Source organism: Salvelinus alpinus, chromosome 30 (genome assembly GCF_045679555.1).
Source record: "Salvelinus alpinus chromosome 30, SLU_Salpinus.1, whole genome shotgun sequence".
In the NCBI taxonomy this organism is placed as follows: Eukaryota; Metazoa; Chordata; class Actinopteri; order Salmoniformes; family Salmonidae; genus Salvelinus; species Salvelinus alpinus.
The window spans coordinates 42,531,608-42,549,380 of NC_092115.1; the positions used below are offsets into that span (position 1 = coordinate 42,531,608).

Consider the following 17,773-nt stretch of genomic DNA (forward strand, 5'->3'; position numbering starts at 1 on the left):
CGGATCGAGTGTTATCAGAGAGACAGCAAAGACATGCACACATAAATATGTGCATTGCAATTCTTTCGAATGAGCGGCCGTTCATGTGCAAAGTATTCGCATTTCCATGAGCATAGTTCTCAACTGTCTGTACGATAGTGTAATTCCTTTGGCTCTCCCTCTGTTTTGAATCCGTCATTTTGTGTAACAAGCCGTCATATCGGTTTAGTCCACTTGGGACCTTTCATTGCATTGTGTAGTAATCAATGTGTAAGTTATCCTGTTTATGTGTTTATGTAATTGTGTGATTATTTAGTTAGTAAATAAATAATTAACCCTCATGTTGTGTTCGTTTCATGTTAATTAGTTTGTTTCATGTTAATTAATTCGGTGTTCCCATTCCAAAATGACTGCCCCATTATAGCTGATTATAAATCCATAATAATACATATATTATCACCTAATGTTGTGTTAGATCTTTTTATCAACTTAATTTCTTGTGTACATTACAAGTTTTCAACTTCTATTTGCTATTTATGGCCTGTAGGCCTCATTGACCTGAGCTCATACGACTTGTTTTTGAGTAAAAAAAAAAGCTGAATATATGGATTATTTTGAGTATAACAAATACTCAGATGAAACATAGTGCTCTTTATCACAGACTACTTTGTGTCAAAGTTTAAGAAGGACTCTCTCTTCCTCACCAGTGTCATGATCAAAGACATGATCAAGAGCCTCACATACAGTATATCGTTTGGTCATTGTGCTGCCACAGAATGAATTGTGAGCAAGGCCTCAAAAAAGCTTTATATACCAGAGCTGTGAGAAAAGTTCTATATATATATTATTGAAACAATGTTGCGATTGTTTGTGAGACTGCCAACAGGTGTGGTTCCCCTGGGGGGAAAGGTTCCCGTGGGGGTTGCCATGGAAGCCAAGAAGGCTAGTGAGGTGTGTGTGTGTGTGTGTGTGTGTGTGTGTGTGTGTGTGTGTGTGTGTGTGTGTGTGTGTGTGTGTGTGCTCAAACACACATGCATGTGGGGGTCTGGGAGAGGAAGTGTGTCCATCTGATGAATGGACATATGCTAGAACTCAATTTTATACAGTAATTGTAGTCTCACCCATTCATTTCTAATGACCGATCATTTTTGACCGGGAACACCTCAGGTGTACAAAAGTTAAAACACCCAAAATGTAATGAAAATCATCTAAATGTATTTTGTGTGTTCAGATGCCCTGTGTGGACAAAGTCATGGAACCTTATGACAATCCGATTAAATTAACTAAATTTTCAGAGAGAAAACTTAAATCGGTCCAACTTAAATCGGTCCAATTCAACCGGAACACAGCACAAGGGTTAACCCAATTTGTATATGACTGATTCACCATGGAGACTAGGGTTTGTGCAGATTTATAGGATATTACGACAGTCAGAATGAGACTGATAAGGCAAATAAGAATGAACGAAATGACTGATAAAAGAGACATTTATATCTAGACTTTAGTCGGGAGATAGTAACTTGTTAAATAATTTTTCCTGTGGTGCCCCCGATTACTACTTAATTAATTGTTATATGATTAATGTAATTGCGTAATAGTTGAACGTGGTATGTAATTATTTTATAAAATAACAGTCAAACACAATGATAGTCAAGACACGACAACCCTTTATGAAAGGATAATCATAGGGCCTGTGAATAGGACTAGGGAGAAGAGGTTGGGGGAAAGAGGGTTGGGGGGAGGGGGGGGTTTCACCTTCCAGTCTCAATGAGATCCAGACTGAGACAGAGACCAGGCAGGCTGTTGCTTTGACCTTCACCCACACAGAGCAAACTTCACTGCGGAAGACAGATGACTACTCTGGAAGGGTGTGTGTGTGTGTGTACATGTGCATGCATGCAGTGCATTCAGAAAGCATTCAGACCCCTTCACTTTTTCCACCATTTGTTATATTTACAGCCTTATTCAAAAATGTATTCAATATTTGTTTTCCTCATCAAACTACGTACCTACAGTTGAAGTCGGAAGTTTACATACACTTAGGTTGGCGTCATTAAAACTCGTTTTTCAACCACTCCACACATTTCTTGTTAACAATCTATAGTTTTGGCAAGTCAGTTAGGACATCTACTTTGTGCATGACACAAGTAATTTTTCCAACAATTGTTTACAGACAGATTATTTCACTGTATCACAATTCCAGTGGGTCAGAAGTTAACATACACTAAGTTGACTGTGCCTTTAAACAGCTTGGAAAATTCCAGAAAATGATGTCATGGCTTTAGAAGCTTCTGAGAGGCTAATTGACATAATTTGAGTCAATTGGAGGTGAACCTGTGGATGTATTTCAAGGCCTACCTTCAAACTCAGTGCCTCTTTGCTTGACATCACGGGAAAATCAAAACAAATCAGCCAAAATAAATCTAATTTTATTTGTCACATACACACGGTTAACAGATGTTAATGTAAGTGTAGCGAAATGCGTGTGCTTCTAGTTCCGACCATGCAGTAATATCTAACAAGTAATCTAACAATTTCACAACAACTCCCTTTTACACACAAGTGTAAAGGAATGAATAAGAATATGTACATAGAAATAGAAAGCGATGGCCGAACGGCATAGGCAAGATGCAGTAGTCTCTTGGTCCCAGCATTGATGCACCTGTACTGACCTCGCATTCTGGATGATAGCGGGGTGAACAGGCAGTGGCGCGGGTGGTTGTTGTCCTTGATGATCTTTATGGCCTTCCTGTGACATCAGGTGGTGTAGGTGTCCTGGAGGGCAGGTAGTTTGCCCCCGGTGATGTGTTGTGCAGACCTCACTACCCTCTGGAGAGCCTTACGGTTGTGGGCGGAGCAGTTGCCGTACCAGGCGGTGATACAGCAAGACAGGATGCTCTCAATCTGTAGAAGTTTGTGAGTGTTTTTGGTGACAAGCCAAATTTCTTCAGCCTCCTGAGGTTGAAGAGGTGCTGTTGCACCTTCTTCACCACGCTGTTTGTGTGGGTGGACCATTTCAGTTTGTCTGTGATGTGTACGTCGAGGAACTTAAGAAACTTTCCACCTTCTCCACTACTGTCCCGTCGATGTGGATAGGGGGGTGGTCCCTCTGCTGTTTCCTGAAGTCCACAATCATCTCCTTTGTTTTGTTGACGTTGAGTGTGAGGTTATTTTCCTGACACCACACTCCGAGGGCCCTCACCTCCTCCCTGTAGGCCGTCTTGTCGACCTCAAAAAATAAATTGGAGACCTCAACAAGTCTGGTTCATCCTTGGGAGCAATTTCCAAATGCCTGAAAGTACCACGTTCATCTGTACAAACAATAGCACGCAAGTATAAACACCATGGGACCACGCAGCCGTCATACCGCTCAGGAAGGAGACGCGTTCTGTCTCCTAGAGATGAACGTACTTTGGTGTAAAAGGTGCAAATCAATCCCAGAACAACAGCAAAGGACCTTGTGAAGATGCTGGAGGAAACAGGTTCAAAAGTATCTATATCCACAGTAAAACGAGTCCTATATCGACATAACCTAAAAGGCCGCTCAGCAAGGAAGAAGCCACTACTCCAAAACCGCCATAAAAAAAGCCAGACTACGGTTTGCAATTGCACATGGGGACAAGGATTGTACTTTTTGGAGAAATGTCCTCTGGTCTAATTAAGCAAAAATAGAATTGTTTAGCCATAATGACCATCGTTATGTTTGGAGAAAGAAGGGGGAGGCTTGCAAGCCGAAGAACACCATCCCAACCGTGAAGCACGGGGGTTGCAGCATCATGTTGTGGGGGTGCTTTGCTGCAGGAGGGACTGGTGCACTTCACAAAATAGATGGCATCATGAGGAAGGAAAACTATGTGGCTATATTGAAGCAAAATCTCAAGACTTCAGTCAGGAAGTGAAAGCTTGGTTGCAAAAGTTTCTTCCAAATGGACAATGACCCGAAGCATACTTCCAAAGTTATGGCAAAATGGCTTAAGGACAACAATGTCAAGGTATTGGAGTGGCCATCACAAAGCCCTGACCTCAATCCTATAGAACATTTGTGGGCGGAACTGAAAAAGCGTGTTCGAGCAAGGAGGCCTACAAACCTGACTCAGTTACACCAGCTCTGTCAGGAGGAATGGGCCAAAATTCACCCAACTTATTGTGGGAAGCTTGTGGAAGGCTACCCGAAATGTTTGACCCAAGTTAAACAATTTAAAGGCAATGCTACCAAATACTAATTGAGTGTATGTAAACTTCTGACCCACTGGGAATGTGATGAAAAAATAAAAGCTGAAATAAATCATTCTCTACTATTATTCTGACATTTCACATTCTTAAAATAAAGTGGTGATCCTAACTGACCTAAAACAGGGAATTGTTACTCAGATTAAAATGGCAGGAATTGTGAAAATTGACTTTAAATGTATTTGGCTAAGGTGTATGTAAACTTCTGTCTTCAACTGTAATACCTCATAATGACTAAGCGAAAACAGGTTTTAAGAAATTTTTGTACATTTAAAACAGAAATACCTTATTTACATACAGTACGAGTCAAACGTTTGGACACACCTACTCATTCAAGGGTTTTTCTTTTTTTCTCCTACATTGTAGAATAGTGGTGAAGACATTAAAACTATGAAGACAACGCAGAAGTGGCTTCGGGACAAGTCTCTGAATGTCCTTGAGTGGCCCAGCCAGAGCCCGGACTTGAACCCGATCTAACATCTCTACAGAGTCCTGAAAATAGCTGTGCAGTGACGCTCCCCATCCAATATGACAGAGCTTGAGAGGATCTGCAGAGAAGAATGGGAGAAACTCCCCAAATACAGGTGTGCGTCATACCCAAGAAGATTCGAGGCTGTAATCACAAAATGTGGAAAAAGTGAAGGGGTCTGAATACTTTCTGAATGCACATGGGTGAGTGCGTGCGTGGTGTGTGGGAATGCATGGAGTAGCCTATGCTTCATCCTGCTTCCGGAAGCACAGTGCTGCTGACCTATGTTAGCTGGCTGAGCTAAAACTAGGTCAGTCAGCCTATCACGGAGTGGCAATCTCTCACAGCGTTGACATAGAGAAATTAGGTCGCATTGGCCTTGTACAAGCAGGCTGGGGCAGTATTTCCATTCACTTAAACAACTGCCTCAGAGCCAAAATCTGCAGGAGAAGAGATAAGAAAACAAAGCATTTCCCAACAAACCTGCCAAAAAGCTAGACTGAGTACCTTGTCATTGTCAAAAGAGACTGGCATTTCGGTAATCTCAACGTTCAATAAAACGCTGGATTTACGGCAGAGTTGCTCATTGGTTGTTGGAAATAACATGAATTGTTTTCCAGGAAAACATGTGGCGCGTCGAAAATAGAATTCGAATTTATAACAAAGTCAAAAACAAACATTTAGCTGTTAGCTAGGCAAGTTGTTGTATCCTGAGGCTTTTAAATCAAAACGAACTGTTCTGTGGTTGAAATTGCAGTATGTATTTAGTTTGAGAATTTAGACATGAGCTAGCAACTTTTGACAGACTGATAATGTCTGGACAAACAAAAAATGGTTGCTAACCAACGTGTTCTGTGGAGAAATTAAGTTCCAATATTTGCATAATCATTGTGATTTGAGGATAGCTGTTAGGGTGATCAAATCAGGATCCTCTGTTTTTCTCAAGGTCATTAATGATACAATGTTCATGTAGGTAATTATAAATAAAATGTCACAATAAGGTGCAGAGCGTTAGATTTTTCTGCTGGTGGGCAAGGAGACCCGCAGGTCTGCTAAAACTATTGACAACTGGGTGTCGTTTTCAAGGGATTGGTAAATAAACGTTAACTATTCGGTCGTAATATCATGTCCTCTTGAAGAGCATAGTCAGAACTACAAATGTCCAAACAGTCCATGCAAAACAGTTGCGCACATTTCATCATCAAAGTTACAGGCTACAACAAGTAACCGCATGCTTTCATGACCAGTAAACATCAGTTGATCATGTCATTTCAGATGCGCGATGGTAAAAAGTAGAAACCCGCACACTGGTTCCTTCATTTCTCCCCCATGTTATTCAATTGTTACCATGCACCTGCAACAGAGATAGCTCAGATGTGCCAGTGCCTTTTTGAATGTTGAGATACGTGAGGGTAGCCTCATGATATCTCTCAATATTGGCCACCATTAATTGGATATTTGACTGATATAAAATACAATACGAGCGATTTCGGTTCATTTCCCATCCTTTGTGGGGTCTGCCTGTCAAGCAGCAGAAAGGTGCATTTGGCGATGTACTGTTAGCTGATAATGTTTACGTTGCTAGCTACCGGTAGAAACTTGGCTAAACATAGTGGTAGGTAGACCTAATGCACTTTTTTCTACAAACATAGGCCAACCTAGCAAAGTTAGCTAATATTATCCCTATTTATTGGTTTTAAGAGTGCTTAATCACAATTGCTGCTGACAGACATGCTAGGCTACATTGATTGATTAGCCAATTTGATGTAGACAGCTAGCTAATAACAGATCAATATGGCTAGTTAACAAACTAACTAGATAAACTAGATGGCTATATCCCAATATTGTTTGATTTGCTTGCAATCTATAGTGATGACAGTAGTCCGACTGACAACTTTACCACCAAGAGGACTTGCCGATGTCAAGCTCTTCCCAAAAGCCTCATCTCTGATGAAGCAAGCTAAATGACATGTTGTTTGCTCACACGCCAAATGGATAGCCTACCCTCACATATTTGAAAATGCATGCTTAATTGAGGTTTACTGATCACGAAAAACATGCAGTTACTTGCTCTAGAACTCTGAGGATAGAGCTAAATGTGGAATAATTGGACATTTAACAATCCCTTGAAAACAGCACAGTTGTCAATGGTTTTAGCAGAGAAGCTGCCAAATCGAACTCTGCATCGTATTGTGACGTATTATTGATAACGAATTTGAAGATAGCGGAAAGGCCAGTCTCTTAGTCACATGACATGAAGTACAGGGAGTGGATTAGCCAAAGAGGCTGGTACTCAGGCTACCAAAAAAGCTGCCCCAACCCAAGTCCCTCCTCTTTTAGGTGCAGAGAAGCTTGTCTGGGCTTGTCTGCAGGACAAACAGTAACACAGTGATAAAGCCCTGAACTGAACACATTGCCCAACTTTACAAAACACTGCCTCTTAAAAAGAGTGCCTGGCTAGGGTGTGAATGTGGAAACAAACACACACCAGACACACACAAGTGTGACAGCTGAGAGGTGAAACAAGGCAAACGCTCGATTACACTGTGAAGAAGTAGCTTCCAACAAGAAACTGTCTATAGTCAGACCATAAAACTATACAACAGACTGTAACATTAAAACTGTGGGACAGACGGACACTAGTGGGGTGAACCACTATTTCTTGTCTGTGCTTACTTGAACCGTTCCATCGCGGAATGAACACAGCCATACAAACAACCAATATCCAATTCCTTCTTATTGCAGATACAGGATGGAATTATAGAATCGATTTGACTGTAACTGCTCCTTATGCTCCTGCTAAGAGAAAGTGGCCCATGCTACATAGAGCAGACCCCCATTTGGATGTGAGCAGGGTGAGACGAGGAGATAATCTACACGCTTAATGTAGCCACAAGGGCCTCGACAAATATGACCGAATCATTAGGCCTATGTAACGTGACGTTATTCAAACTCTGTTAGCAGCCCTGGCCAGCGTGTTTAATATGCTGAAGGATAGAGTAGAATAGTAAGGGAGTCATCCACTCAGACTGAGGGAGAAAAGTCATTTCAAGTCAGAGGTGAAAGGTGAGCATGGCAGCTGTTGTGTTGGCTGGCTCTCGCAAACACATGCGTGCTGCGCGCACACACACACACTCAAATTCATTTCTCACCCACATACTTACTCACCCAGTGATACACACACAGAAAACGCACACACAGCAACTGTCAGTACTTTGGAAAGCAAGCATGCTCAATCTTGCTGCATGCTCCCCGGGAGGACACTTTCATCACACATGATTTCCTGCACATGAACTTCACATGATCCTGATATAAGAGAACAGTGATTTTAAACCAACAACACACTCATCAGGTCATCGTTCTCCATTGATCCACCATATTGGATTTCATCAAGACCTCATTGCAACTCTCTACTACCGCAGGGAATTTTGTTAATGTATAACCACATTGCAACTCTCTACTACCGCAGGGAACTTTGTTAATGTATAACCACATTGCAACTCTCTACTACCGCAGGGAACTTTGTTAATGTATAACATCATTGCAACTCTCTACTACCGCAGGGAACTTTGTTAATGTATAACTACATTGCAACTCTCTACTACCGTAGGGAACTTTGTTAATGTATAACCACATTGCAACTCTCTACTACCGCAGGGAACTTTGTTAATGTATAACCACATTGCAACTCTCTACTACCGCAGGGAACTTTGTTAATGTATAACCACATTGCAACTCTCTACTACCGCAAGGAACTTTGTTAATGTATAACCACATTGCAACTCTCTACTACCGCAGGGAACTTTGTTAATGTATAACATCATTGCAACTCTCTACTACCGCAGGGAACTTTGTTAATGTATAACCACATTGCAACTCTCTACTACCGCAGGGAACTTTGTTAATGTATAACCACATTGCATGTCTCTACTACCGCAGGGAACTTTGTTAATGTATAACCACATTGCAACTCTCTACTACCGCAGGGAACTTTGTTAATGTATAACCACATTGCAACTCTCTACTACCGCAGGGAACTTTGTTAATGTATAACCTCATTGTAACTCTCTACTACCGCAGGGAACTTTGTTAATGTATAACCACATTGCAACTCTCTACTACCGCAGGGAACTTTGTTAATGTATAACCACATTGCATGTCTCTACTACCGCAGGGAACTTTGTTAATGTATAACCTCATTGCATGTCTCTACTACCGCAGGGAACTTTGTTAATGTATAACCACATTGCAACTTTCTACTACCGCAGGGAACTTTGTTAATGTATAACCACATTGCAACTCCTCCCCCTCGCACACACAGACACAGAGTTTCCCCCTCACACACAGACACACAAAGTCCCCCCCTCACACAGAGACACAGACACAGAGTTCCCCCCCTCACACAGACACAGAGTTCCCCCCCTCAAACAGAGACAGTTGTTCCAACCTATCAATGGTTGTAAAAAATAGTGAATAAAAAGGCTTAACTAGCGTCTGCCTGCAGCCTTTCCCAGACCTCCTGTCTGTTATGTAACAGTGTTATCTATTAGAGGGCTGGCTGGCCATGTCCCTGGACAGACACAGCTCTCCCTCTGACTGCTGCCTGTGTCTGGACCGCTGTGTTTGTGCTTCAGTCGATCCCTATCAGAGAGAGTGTCCTGCACAACACACCAGTGCACGCGCGCGCGTGTGTGTGTGTGTGTGCGTGTGTATGTGATTCACAGGGAAAACAGCCTTGAGCTTCTCTCGCTCTGCTAGCCACTGAGTCACACACACACACACAACAGTACAAACCACTGACAGAATAACATATAAACAAACACAGACACACGCTTAATGATACCGAGTCTGGATAGACACAGAGAGATTATAGAAAGAAAAAGGGAAAGCGGGAACACTTTCATCTGAATATGAGACATGGATTAAGTCGCAGGAGTCAATCTCGCCTGGGCATAATAATGATTTTTCAGATTAGAAGGGGATGGGGATCTTAGGGGGGGTCGATAATTCCACAGCATTGCATGTCCAATCCCATGACAGATGCTTCAACACAATGTCATCTAGTGTGAAAGATCACACGCTCAACAATGTGGAACATAGGTATTCTTCTGCAGCGTTAAATGTGTGAGATACTTGAATCTCAATGTTAAGGTAAAAAAAATGTACATTTGTGTGGTTGGCCATGGTGTGCAAGGCAGTGACAGAAGCCATTGACATCTTGTGCATTGACTAATCTAGCAATTGGTTCATTGGCTAGTGGTGCACTATTACAGTAAGAGCCGTTTCGGTTTAGGTTTATCAGTCAACAGCATCATGACCGTCATACATCCCATTTTCACTCACATGATTGGGCAATCTTGGCCTTATTATAGAACGTTGACACTCTGAGGTATTTTCTAAAGTCTTGAGAACATTCCAGAAGTATTCTGGAACACTGAAAAGCATTCTAAGAATCCAACAGCGGTCATCTGACCAAGCCTCCCCCACAACATTTATACCCGAAACCATAGGAGAGCTTGAACCACTACAAGGTTAGAGTCAATTCCATTTAAACTCCAGTTTATTCAGGACTGTTTTGGGATTTGAGGTGAAAACACCCAATTCTGTTTCCACTTTTTGAAATTCTATGCCAATTCTTAGAGCTATTTTAACTTTCTGAAATTCTATGCCCCATTCAATGACTGTATCATCCAGACCTGGAATGGTATAGACCCAACTATGGGTAAGGCAGCAACCATGCTACAGGTAATAACCATAACGTTATCCATGCCTTACTAGGTAATAACTGTTATTAGCCATGTGGTCCCTACCTGCGTCGGGGGACAGGTATTTGGGAGGAAGGATGAGGGTCTCTCTCCTCAGGTGGAACTTGCTGTCCATTTGTTGCCTGGCAACCGCTGGGCACCAGCGGGGTCCTCGCCTCCGAGTGCATGTGTCTGTCCGCCTTCTGCCCTTTCCGGATCAGGCAGTGTGTGGGACTGCCGTTAGTAAGGATCCCAGTCAGACCACTGTTTCTTTCATCTGCCTCCCCGCCACAACCTGCCTGAAGGATGAAGAACAATACACACACAGAGAAAGGATCTAAATGTTGAGGTCTCAGAACTGATACTATCTGCATGATCGTTTTAGGCACCGTTTAACAGATGTCTTTGGCTAGATTGTTAGGAAGGGGACATGTGCTGGAGATTTTGTGTGTAAGGAAATATAGAAGCTGTGTCACTGAATCTGAACGACTAAAAAGCAGTCAAAAAGGTGTGTTTTAAGATCTTCTTTAAATATGTTCACAGTTTTGGCCCCCCTCAGGTTCTCTAGCAGGATATTCCAGAGGCTGGGGGCATAGTAACTAAAGGCAGCCTCTCCATGCCTCTTGGTCCTAGGCTTTGGGATAGTTAAAAGGCCAGTGCCAGAGGACCTGAGGGACCTACTGGGTACATAACTTAAAAGCATGTCTGACATGTATTGGTGTGCACAATCATGGATTTATTTTAAATGAATTCTAAAATTCAAAGGCAGCCAGTGCAGACTTTAAAACCGGTGTAATGTGTGCTCTAGTACAGTACCGTATCTTTGGATTGCCAAAAACCTTTTAACCACTAGTGGGCGCTTTCCATTACTGGGGGATTTCCATGTAAAGTAGCCTCTAGTGTGACTAAACCATAACCCATCAAATGTATCGTGATAAAAATGGGAGGGGAAAAAAGTGAATAATTAATATCTCTCTAATGTGAAACTACCAGGAAGTCTGAAAAGACAGACTAAACATGTTGGTCCCATGTTTCATGAGCTGAAATAAAAGATCCCAGAAATGTTCCATATGCACAAAAATTTTACTTCTCTCAAACTTTGTGCACACATTTATTTACATCCCTGTTAGTGAGCACTTCTCATTTGCCAAGATAATTCATCCACCTTAAACAGCATGATCATTACACAGGTGCACCTTGAGCTGGGGACAATAAAAGGCCACTCTAAAATGTGCAGTTTTGTCACACAACACAATGCCATAGATGTCACAAGTTTTGAGGAACCGCGCAATTGTCATGCTAACTGCAGGGATGTCCACCAGAGTTGTTGCCAGATAATTTAATGTTAATTTCTCTACCATAAACCACCTCCAACGTCATTTTAGAGAAATTTGCAGTACGTCCAACCGGCCTCACAACCGCAGACCACGTGTATGGAGTCGTGTGAGTGACCAGTTTGCTGATGTCAACGTTGTGAACAATGTGGCGGTGGGCGGTGGTGGCGGTGGGGTTATGGTATGGGCAGGCATAAGCTACAGATAATGAACATAATTAAATTTTAATCGCTGGTCATTTGAATGCACAGAAATACCGTGACAGGATCCTGAGGCCCATTGTCATGCCATTTATCTGCTGTAATCACCTCATGTTCAAAGTGTCGAAAGCATTCCACAGGGATGCTGGCCCATGTTGACACCAATGCTTCCCACAGTTGTGTCAAGTTGGCTGGATGTCCTTTGGGTGGTGGACCATTCTTGATTCACATGGGAAACTGTTGAGCATGAAAAACCCAGGTGTGTTGCAATTCTTGACACAAACCAGTGTGTCTGGCACCTACTACCAAACTCCTTTCAAAAGGCACTTAAATATTTTCTCTTGCCCATTCACCTTCTGAATGGCACACACACACAATCCATGTCTCAATTGCCTCAGGGCTTACAAATATTAGTTTAACCCTTTTCTCCCCTTCACCTACACTGACTGACGTGGATTTAACAAGTGACATCAAAAAAGGGATCATAGATTTTACCCCAGTCAGTCTATGTCATTGAAAGAGACAGCATTCATATAGCATGCATATCAACAATATCAAAACGTTTCTATGAATGTTCCATTTGGCATGTCTCGGTGTAATGATATGACAACTGTGTAGCGGTTTTGGGCAATCCTTCCCCCGCTTTTGTTACATGCTGGCTGACGACCGTGTTAGCCTGTTACTAGCGAACACCAGACACAGAGGAAAGGGGTTAAGTGTCTTAGACAAGTAGGTGAAAGCTTTTATTATATTTGTTGACGTGCTGAAGTCAATTTTTGGCACCAGTAGACTAGCTAGCTATGTAAACCACGCCCCTCTGCAAACACACCTTCTGGTTTGTTGGCTAAAAGGCCGAATTTATTTTGAATTAGGTAAGAGAATAAAACATTACCAAATGTGGCTTTTTAATAATCCTGCCTCCTGAATAAGTGTTTGACATGGGTGGAGGGGACCTGTACATTTATGATCAAACTTTATGAATGTAGAAGCAACAGATATGTTCATACTTCGGTAGTCCTACTTTGATATGGTTTCATCCATATGACCCAATTTCATGAAAACATGATTTGGACTGATCTGGACTTTTAAACTTTGAACATGCAATGGGCCGCCATCTTAACAAATTAAAATTCGTCATATATAGCCTACTAGTTGTAATTAATAATCTAACTAACTTGGGTTAGTCGCATGCCTGACCTATATTTGTCACTTGAAAACATAACCGGTTCACGTCGTCAGCAAAGTTAGCCTCTTCGCTCCGGGAGACCTGTAACCTTATTGGGCGCACAATGTATGGGCTACAGGTCTTCCGGAGCGAAGAGGCTACAGAAAAGTATGAGCGGACTGGTTCTGTATTACGGGTGATTGCAAAAGTAGGTTTTTCGGCAACAATGTAACTCAACGTGAATCATTTAATAGGGTGGAAATGAATAACTAACCAACTCACTGTTAGACCCAAAAATATTACGTCCGGCATGCAATGGTTTTGACCGTGTAATACAACCTACTTTATTCAAGAGGTGGTATTGTTCTCTCCCTGATGACAGGTCATTCACATTGAGGACGGTGTCCTGTCCTGTACATTCTCTTAAAGATCCATCATCCAACACGAATTTGTAGAAAACTGCTCCTGCTGCGGGACCATTCTTGCACGCCAGAATGACACGGCTGTCCGCAGTGGCGGCGACAGTAATTTTGCGTCCCTTGGAACCCTCTGCATGCTGATCAATACCGGCTTGTTTCGAAGCGCCCCCGACCCGTATTCCAACAGCAGACATGTCAAGCAGACGTTTAGAATTCATCGTTGGACTAGAGAAAGATGACCCGCTTTCTATAGATTTGAGTGCAGATATCTGTAATAAAATACATTTATCGGGATTGTCTGGAATCGATCTCCGTCTGTTACCGCTGTTCTACCGTATAGTTAAAGATTGTTTAGTTATTTAGTCAAACAAAATGCCACGCCTCCACTCCCCTGCATGTCCAGACCACTGGTGCAGCCTGGTGAGAATCACAGGGCACCGCCTTCAGTTCACTCATACTGGTCCTCAGAATACATAAACACTCCACTTCGGCACGCAGCCGTCGGAAGCCTGCAGCCCATTGGCTAGTTTGGACCGTGTCACTTCTTTTCAGCGAAGATTGTGGGGGTGTGTCGCTCCAGTTTGCCCTATGCCGGCCGGCCGTTGGAAAAGGGAGAAATGAAAACAACAAGGCCTAGACTTGGTTGAAGTCGAAACAGTAGCCTTATGTCTGTGGAGATCAAGTGTATCAGCCTATTCACAACTTCAAAGAATAGCCCAAAGCGCGGAATTAATCACTCGTTTTATCACCGGATAATAACAAAAATAAGCCTATGCCATTTTATCAGTGTTTCCGTAGCCTAAGTGGCTGGGTTTACATTAAAGGGAGAATCCACCCCCAGAAAAAAAACAATGTAACTCAAGTATATTTTTCGCTCAGTGGGTAAAAGAAGCCTTTTCAACATCATTTAACTTCTAAGTGGTTCCGTCTTAGCTGATAGTTGGTGCTAAATCTGCACAATCTAGGATTGATGTGCATTCCCGGTAATATATGGACAGCTCGTACATAAAGCATCCTCCATGCAGGCTGCAAAAGCATCCTTTTCCTCCTTAACCAGCTTTAATGGCGAGTCGCCCCCCCCCCCCCCCCCCAAAAAAAGGAAAAATATGTGTACTGTCTTAATAATACACAATTTTCCACCACCAATTTACAATGTTGCACACTGCTTTCAACCAAGATAGTAAATTGTCAGAAAATCAGAAAATGGTGGTGCTCTCTTAACCTGCTACCAAAAGTCACTTCCGGTCGTAGCTGTACTCGCTCTAGTCACAAAAAGTGGTGTAAAGTACTTAAGTAAAAAAAACTTTAAAGTACTACTTAAGTCGTTTTTGGGGTATCTGTACTTTACTTTACTATTTATATTTTTGACAACTTTTCGTTTTACTCCACAACATTCCTAAAGAAAATAATGTACATTTTACTCCATACATTTTCCCTGACACCCCAAAGCACTCATTACATTTTGAATGCTTAGCAGGATAGGAAAATGGTCCAATTCACGCACTTATCAAGTGAACATCCCTGGTCATCCCTACTGCCTTTGATCTGGAGGACTCACTAAACACAAATGCTTCATTTGCAAATTATTTCTGAGTGTTGGAGTGTGCCCCTGGCTGTCCGTAAATAAACAAAAACCAAAAAGATTTGTGCAGTTTGGTTAATATAAGCAATTTGAAATATTTTATAGTTTTACTTTTAAAACTTAAGTATATTTTTGCAATTGCATTTACTTTTGACACTTAAGTATTTTTAAAAGCAAATACTTATGTACTTTTACTCATGTAGTATTTTACTGAGTTTAATGGTCTGGGGCTGTTTTCATGGTTCGGGCTAGGCCCCTTAGTTCCAGTGAAAGGGAATCTTAACGCTACAACATACAATAACATTCTAGACGATGCTGTGCTTCCAACTCCATGGCAACAGTTTGGGGAAGGCCCTTTCCTGTTTCAGCATGACAATGCCACTGTGCACAAAGTGAGGTGCATACATAAATGGTTTGTCGAGATCGGTGTGGAAGAATTTGACTGGCCTGCACAGAGCCCTGACCTCAACCCCATCGAACCGCAGCCTTCCCAGAAGAGTGGAGGCTGGTATAGATGCAAAGGGGGGACAAACGCCATATTAATGCCGATGATTTTGGAATGAGATGTTCGACAAGCAGTCGTGTAGCATGACAGGCCAAGGCTAGTTCCTTAGCTCAGTGTTTCTCTCCCTTTTTTGATTACTATACTGGCCTTGACATGATTTTACCCTTGGGGATTAAAGTACTACTATACTCCCTATACTTACCATTAGATATACACTACCGTTCAAAAGTTTGGGGTCACTTAGAAATGTCCTTGTTTTTGAAAGAAAAGCAAATGTTTTTGTCCATTAAAATAACATCAAATTGATCAGAAAATAATTAGATGGGCAAAATAACACAGACACTGAACAGAGGAACTCTGCCTATAAGGCCAGCATCCCGGAGTCATCTCTTCACTGTTGATGTTGAGACTGGTGTTTTGCGGGTACTATTTATTAATGAAGCTGCCAGTTGAGGATTTGTGAGACGTCTGTTTATCAAACTAGACACTCTAATGTACTTGTCCTCTTGCTCAGTTGTGCACCGGGGCCTCCCACTCCTCTTAGTTAGAGCCTGTTCTGTGAAGGGAGTAGTACACAGCGTTGTACGAGATCTTCAGTTTCTTGGCAATTTCTCACATAGAATAGCCTTCATTTTTCAGAACAAGAATAGACTGATGAATTTCAGAAGAAAGTTCTTTGTTTCTGGCCATTTTGAGCCTGTAATCGAACCCACAAATGATGATGCTCCAGATACTCAACTAGTCTAAGGCCAGTTTTATTGCTTCTTTAATCAGGACAACAGTGTTCAGCTGTGCTAACATAATTGTAAAAGGGATTTCTAATGATTAATTAGCCTTTTAAAATGATAAACTTGGATTAGCTAACACAACGTGCCATTGGAACACATGAGTGATGGTTGCTGATAATGGGCCTCTGTACGCCTATGTAGATATTCCATTAAAAAAATCTGCCGTTTCCAGCTACAATAGTAATTTACAACATTAACAATGTCCACACTGTATTTCTGATCAATTTGATGTTATTTTAATAGACAAAAAAACTTTTGAACAGTAGTATAAGGGCACAAGGCGAGACCCAAATGCAGACACAGGAGGCATATGGTTGAGCTCCGATATTTATTATACCAAAAGAGGTAGGAAAAAGGCAGATCGGCGGCAGGTGAGAGTTCATAAACCAGGTCAGAGTCCAAACAGTACCAGGTGATAGGCAGGCTCGAGGTCAGGACAGGCAGGGGTTCAATGATCAGGTCTGAGTCCAAACAGTACAAGGGGATAGGCAGGTTCGAGGTCAGAACAGGCAGAGTGGTCAGGCAGGCGGGTTCGGCGTCAGGACAGACAAGAATCAAAAACCAGGAGGGCTAGGAGAAAACAAAGGCCGGGAAAAATAGGATCTAGGAAAAATGTTGGTTGACTTGGAAAAACAAGAGGAACTGGCACAGAGAGACAGGAAACACAGGGATAAATACACCGGGGACTGATGGGGAAAACAGGTGACACCTGGAGGTGGGTGGAGACAATCACAAAGACAGGTGAAACAGATCAGGGCGTGGCACGTAGTGTATGTTCTTATAAGTTTTGTATTTTTACCTAAGCATGTTTAAGAAGTGTATTGTTCCAAAATCTGTTAAATGTACATTCTTTTTTATTGTTTAACAGTAGGCTAAATTCAATTAACAGTTATTGAAAGCCACATTCACAATGCGTTTGGTGTACTGCACATTTAAGTGAATAAAAACAAGTATTTTACATAAGCCAGTTTAGTCTAGTGACATGACTGCTGTTGGTGTCTGGCGTCCTTTTATGGCTTGGACAAACTGTCGAAATACAGACCGCTACGAAGCTGTTGTTAAACAAGGCGATCTGGGCCATCTCAGCCACCCTGGATGCCCTGTCTGCTGCACTGGCTGCTGCCTCATCTTCTCACAGCTGATTAAAGTGCTGATCCTTATGCTGGGCCTCAAGTGTCTCCAGGTATGAGGCCTCGCTCTCCCTCCTGAAATTCAGGTATTCACTGGTTATGCTCGCAGTGTGTTTTCCCTTCCCTGGGAAAATATATAGGCAGAAATAATTACATATACTTATGTACATGTACTGTTAAGAAACTAACTGTGAGAACTGTTAAATCCCCCTGGATTAATGATGAATT

At 42.1% G+C, this 17,773-nt stretch overlaps 1 protein-coding gene across 2 annotated transcripts in view; it reads right to left on the minus strand.

Annotated features, from left to right (window-relative positions):
• LOC139560285 (zinc finger protein 704-like) overlaps positions 1 to 14,024 on the minus strand; it is an 81,613-nt gene extending 67,589 nt beyond the window's left edge. The window contains exons 1-2 of one of the 2 annotated variants that reach the window (XM_071376922.1): positions 13,465 to 14,024; positions 10,489 to 10,721 (exon numbers count right to left, since the gene is read on the minus strand). In XM_071376922.1, the coding sequence (XP_071233023.1) occupies positions 10,489 to 10,721; positions 13,465 to 13,758 (527 nt within the window). In that variant the 5' untranslated portion in view covers positions 13,759 to 14,024. The remainder of the gene's footprint in view (positions 1 to 10,488; positions 10,722 to 13,464) is intronic. The other variant, XM_071376923.1, reaches the window with a different exon arrangement.
• Positions 14,025 to 17,773: the final 3,749 nt, after the last annotated feature.